General features: G+C 53.1%; 1 protein-coding gene across 1 annotated transcript in view; it reads left to right on the top strand.

Moving 5' to 3' along the window:
- Positions 1–5,000, top strand: part of LOC311312147 (neural-cadherin) — a gene marked incomplete at both ends in the record, with an annotated part of 99,268 nt that overhangs the window by 36,694 nt on the left and 57,574 nt on the right. Inside the window, one exon of the mRNA XM_084442018.1 lies at positions 3,855–4,043. Coding sequence (XP_084298144.1) covers positions 3,855–4,043 — 189 coding nt within the window. The remainder of the gene's footprint in view (positions 1–3,854; positions 4,044–5,000) is intronic.

Genomic DNA, 5,000 nt, shown 5'->3' on the forward strand with positions numbered 1-5,000 from the left:
GATCCCTTCTCCTCATCCCTCTCCTCCTCTCCCTTCTCCTCATTCCTCTCTTCCTCTACCCTCTCCTTACCCCTCTTCTCACCCCTGTCTTCACCCCTCCACCCCCCCACCCCCCCATGCACAACAAACCACATGTCTCTAATTGAGTTTCCGTGTCGAGCCCGTCTTTAAATCGCACACCCACTCACATGGCTGCCAGGGTCCCTCAGGTGGTGAGAGATTACATTTGTGGTCAGGCGGAGCGGGGGCAGCCCCAGAGGACCTCACGTCCCAGAGACAGGCGTAGCCTGGCCTGAGCCTGCTGGTGTGTTCTAGGACCTGGGCCCTGTACAAGGCTAGTTCAACAAATCCTGGAGAACTTTTCGCTAGCTCGCTCTAGTAAACCAAACAACCCAAGGCTTGTGTCCCCCAGTGACCACCGAACCCCCCCCCCCCCCCCGAGACACTGTCGGTAGACACCTGCATATGACCACTTGAATGTATATATAGAACCTGAATGTATATATAGGACACACCACACTCACACATCACGCCGCATACACACATACTGTACACTCACACACGTGCTCATCTACACACACACTCTGCATACTCACTGTTTATACTGTACACTAACTGCACTACTTTTGTCCATTGTTCTTTTCTTAACTTATACTAATTTTGTGGAGGATGTGTGTTAACTGCCCAGACAGACTGTTTATTCACATGTCAGTGAGGTCTACAGATGAGGGAGGAAGTGTGTAGGAGTCATCCTTGAGGGAGGAAGGGTGTAGGAGTCATCTTTGATACAATTAGTGAACAGAAAACCTCTGCCCACCACCTCTTCTCTCATTCTCAACCCCCTCCCTCTCTCTCTCTCTTCTTTTCTCTCCTCTCTCTCTCTACTTCCCTCTCTCCTCCCCTCTCTCTCTCCCTCTCACTCCCTCACTCTCTCTCTCTCCCTCTCTCTTTCCCCCTCTCTCTCTCTTCCTCTCTCGCTCTCTTCCCCTCTCTCTCCCTCTCTCTCTCTCCCTCTATCTATCTCTCTCTCTCTCTCTCTCTCCCTCTCTCTGTCCCCCTCTCTCGCTCTCTCTCCCTCTCTCTTTCCCCCTCTCTCTCTCTTCCTCTCTCGCTCTCTTCCTCTCTCTTCTCTTCCTCTCTCCCTCTTGAGGAATGTGTGTGTGCTGGTCTAAGAACACCTGTCACCAGAACAACATTGACATTTACATCATTGAGGAGTTAATCATGTATGAAAGGGAGGCTCTTGTGAGACTGTGCAGCCACCCCTCCCCCCCCCCCGCCACCCCGCCTCCCACACACACACACACACACCCACGCACGCACACACACATGCACATAGACACATACACACACACAGACACACACGCACAATACTGTAATAGACGTAGACTGATGGATTTTAATACACACAGTCACACACAGTGTCAACTTTCTGCAGGGCCAGCAAGGACAGGCAATTATGCGAGACGCCTACGTGTGTATTCACATGTCACAAAGACCTCACTCGCTGCCACGGAAACAGGCTCCAGGGAACACCTGCACTCTCTGAGTCACCGAGACGACTCAACCCACGCTGTCAGTCACACACACACACCACACACACGGAACCACACACACACACACACACACAGAACCACACACACACACACACACACACAGAACCACACACACACACACACACACACAGAACCACACACACACGCACACACACAGAACCACACACACACACACAGAACCACACACACAGAACCACACACACACACACACAGAACCACACACACACACACAGAACCACACACACACACAGAACCACACACACATGCACACACACAGAACCACACACAGAACCACACACACACACACAGAACCACACACACATGCACACACACAGAACCCAACAGAAACACACACACACACACACACACACACACACAAAGATAGGGGATAGATGGGAATCGTTCTCTATTGCCCCCTATCCACCAGTCACTACTCCAAGCATGGGTCTGGTGCTGATGGTGAGACCCTGGCCCTGTTCCTAGCCTGGGTCTGGTCCTGTTCCTAGCCTGGGTCTGGTCCTGATGGTGAGACCCTGGCCCTGTTCCTAGCCTGGGTCTGGTCCTGATGGTGAGACCCTGGTCCTGTTCCTAGCCTGGGTCTGGTCCTGATGGTGAGACCCTGGTCCTGTTCCTAGCCTGGGTCTGGTCCTGTTCCTAGCCTGGGTCTGGTCCTGTTCCTAGCCTGGGTCTGGTCCTGATGGTGAGACCCTGGCCCTGTTCCTAGCCTGGGTCTGGTCCTGTTCCTAGCCTGGGTCTGGTCCTGATGGTGAGACCCTGGCCCTGTTCCTAGCCTGGGTCTGGTCCTGTTCCTAGCCTGGGTCTGGTCCTGATGGTGAGACCCTGGCCCTGTTCCTAGCCTAGGTCTGGTCCTGATGGTGAGACCCTGGCCCTGTTCCTAGCCTGGGTCTGGTCCTGATGGTGAGACCCTGGCCCTGTTCCTAGCCTGGGTCTGGTCCTGATGGTGAGGTCCTGGCCCTGTTCCTAGCCTGGGTCTGGTCCTGATGGTGAGGTCCTGGCCCTGTTCCTAGCTTGGGTCTGGTCCTGTTCCTAGCCTGGGTCTGGTCCTGTTCCTAGCCTGGGTCTGGTCCTGTTCCTAGCCTGGGTCTGGTCCTGTTCCTAGCCTGGGTCTGGTGCTGATGTTCTCACACCTCATTCCTAAGCATGTGTGAGAGTCCTCACCCCAGCCAGACTCAGACCACGACAGGTCCATGCCTATCTGAACTTCTCCTCTCCATGATCCATTAGCTAATCTAAGCCACCGTATGACTCAGGCTATGACTCTGGCTGCTGTTTGTGACGGTACTTTGATGTGCTGCCTCAAACCCCCCCCCTCTCCCCATCTCCAATCAAACTGAAATGAGTCATGGTTCATGTCAGACCAGAACCCCCGCCCGGTCCCTGTCTCATTTGTACAGCCTTCCTCTTCCCCTTCACACGGCTGCGTTCCTAATTCACCGCGTATCCAATCAGCAGAGAGGGAAGCAAAACAACAGGACAGAGAAGAGAAGCAGGAGGAGAAACAGAGAGGAAGAGAGAGATGATGGAGAGACTGAGGAGTGGAGGAGGGACTTCCTTAGAATAGAATAGAAAGTTTATCCGCCATGTGTAACAAGTACGGGTACAGGTACATCAGAATTCTTGTCATCGCTTTAATCGTCCTTACAGTGTCTTATCAGTGCTAATCAGTTGCATCCCAGTCCTAGGTACTCGGCTAGACATTTAAAGGTTCCCAAACTGGCAATTTACTATCCGTCTTCTCACAGTCTAGCAGTATTATCCTTATCTTCTTATTCTACCCGATCATAGATGACTTACTGACCATCCCTGACCATCTTCTGACCGTCTCTGACCATCTCTGACCATCTCTGACCCTCTCTGACCATCTCTGACCATCTTCTGACCGTCTCTGACCATCTCTGACCATATTCTGACCGTCTCTGACCATCTCTGACACTCTCTGACCATCCCTGACCATCTCTGACCATCTTCTGACCATCTCTGACCATCTCTGACCATCTCTGACCATCTCTGACCATCTTCTGACCATATTCTGACCATCTTCTGACAGTCTCTGACCATCTCTGACCCTCTCTGACCATCTCTGACCATCTCTGACAATCTTCTGACCATCTCTGACCATCCCTGACCATCTTCTGACCGTCTTCTGACCATCTCTGACCATCCCTGACCATCTTCTGACCGTCTTCTGACCATCTCTGACCATCTCTGACCATTTCTGACCATTTCTGACCATCTCTGACCATTTCTGACCATCTCCCCCATCGTTGTTCCCTGCAGGCGAGGAGTGGTACCTGTGCAGACTGACCCTGAGTATGCCCAGCCTGGCGGACCTCCAGTGGGACATGTTCCCCTACCCCTACTTGGGCGCCGTGGGGCCCGACATGGCGCCGGGCTCGGTGGTCTACCGCCTCTCCGCACGCCAACGAGACGGATCACCGGGACGCGCCCAGTTCCTGCTGCTGGATGGTGAGTGGCTGTCTGGGGGGTTTCATGGGTGGGGGAGTTTGTCGGGGGGGGGGGGGGGGGGGGGGTCGAGGAGCTGTCTCCAACAGAACTCGTCAGTCAACAAGAAGGGTGCTGTGAAATCCACGGAAGAGTTGTTGCTGTTTAGCTATCTGCTCTCAAAATAGCCCTGCTCAGCCAACAAGCTGTCCAATAGTCATCAGCCAAAGTAGTCCTGCTAGCGGGCGAACTTGAATTGTCCTCTTGTGTCCTGGGCGGCGTGGGCGTTCGAGGTACTGTCTAGTACTGTTTCTCTAAACTGCGTTGCTTTCAGCCGTCCGCAATTCAAAATAGTTTACGGAGTGTACCTTTACCGGTGATTTACCCATCGGTATATCGTGGTTATTGGCATGGTTCCAAATGCATTTTGGCCAATCACAATGTACGGGCAGAGCTAGCTGTTACAGTATATGATCAAAACCAGCAGAGAGTCTTAGGTTTACATTTCTGATAATGTTCCCAACCAGCTGCATTCTGGGTCCAGCTGAGCTGGGCTGGCCTAGTCTTGTTTTGGTTATAGAGGTCACGTTGCATTACAATTACATGCAGTGGAGGAGTGAGGGAGAGAGAGAGAGAGAGAGAGAGAGAGAGAGAGAGAGAGAGAGAGAGAGAAAATGGGGTAGACAGCACTGTTGCTAATCGCTCCCTGGAGCTTGGAAGACTGCATTGCTATTGCAGATTTGGTAGTAATTTGAATATTTTGGGAAAGGGTGTGGGGCAAAGGGTGGAGGGGTGGGGGTGCTGTCTGGAGGAGAGAGGGGGGCATCTAGAGGGGTGTGGGTGGGGGGGGGGGTGCCCCCCAGTTAGAGAGGGTGGGTGGCACTGTATGGAGCAGTCTGAAGCGTGTGACACTGGATAGTGCTAACAGGGAGAGTGAGGGATGAGGAGGTGGAGGGATGGATGAGGACGGGTAGGAGGAGG

This window comes from Borostomias antarcticus, assembly GCF_949987555.1.
Source record: "Borostomias antarcticus genome assembly, chromosome: 8".
Lineage (NCBI taxonomy): Eukaryota > Metazoa > Chordata > Actinopteri > Stomiiformes > Stomiidae > Borostomias > Borostomias antarcticus.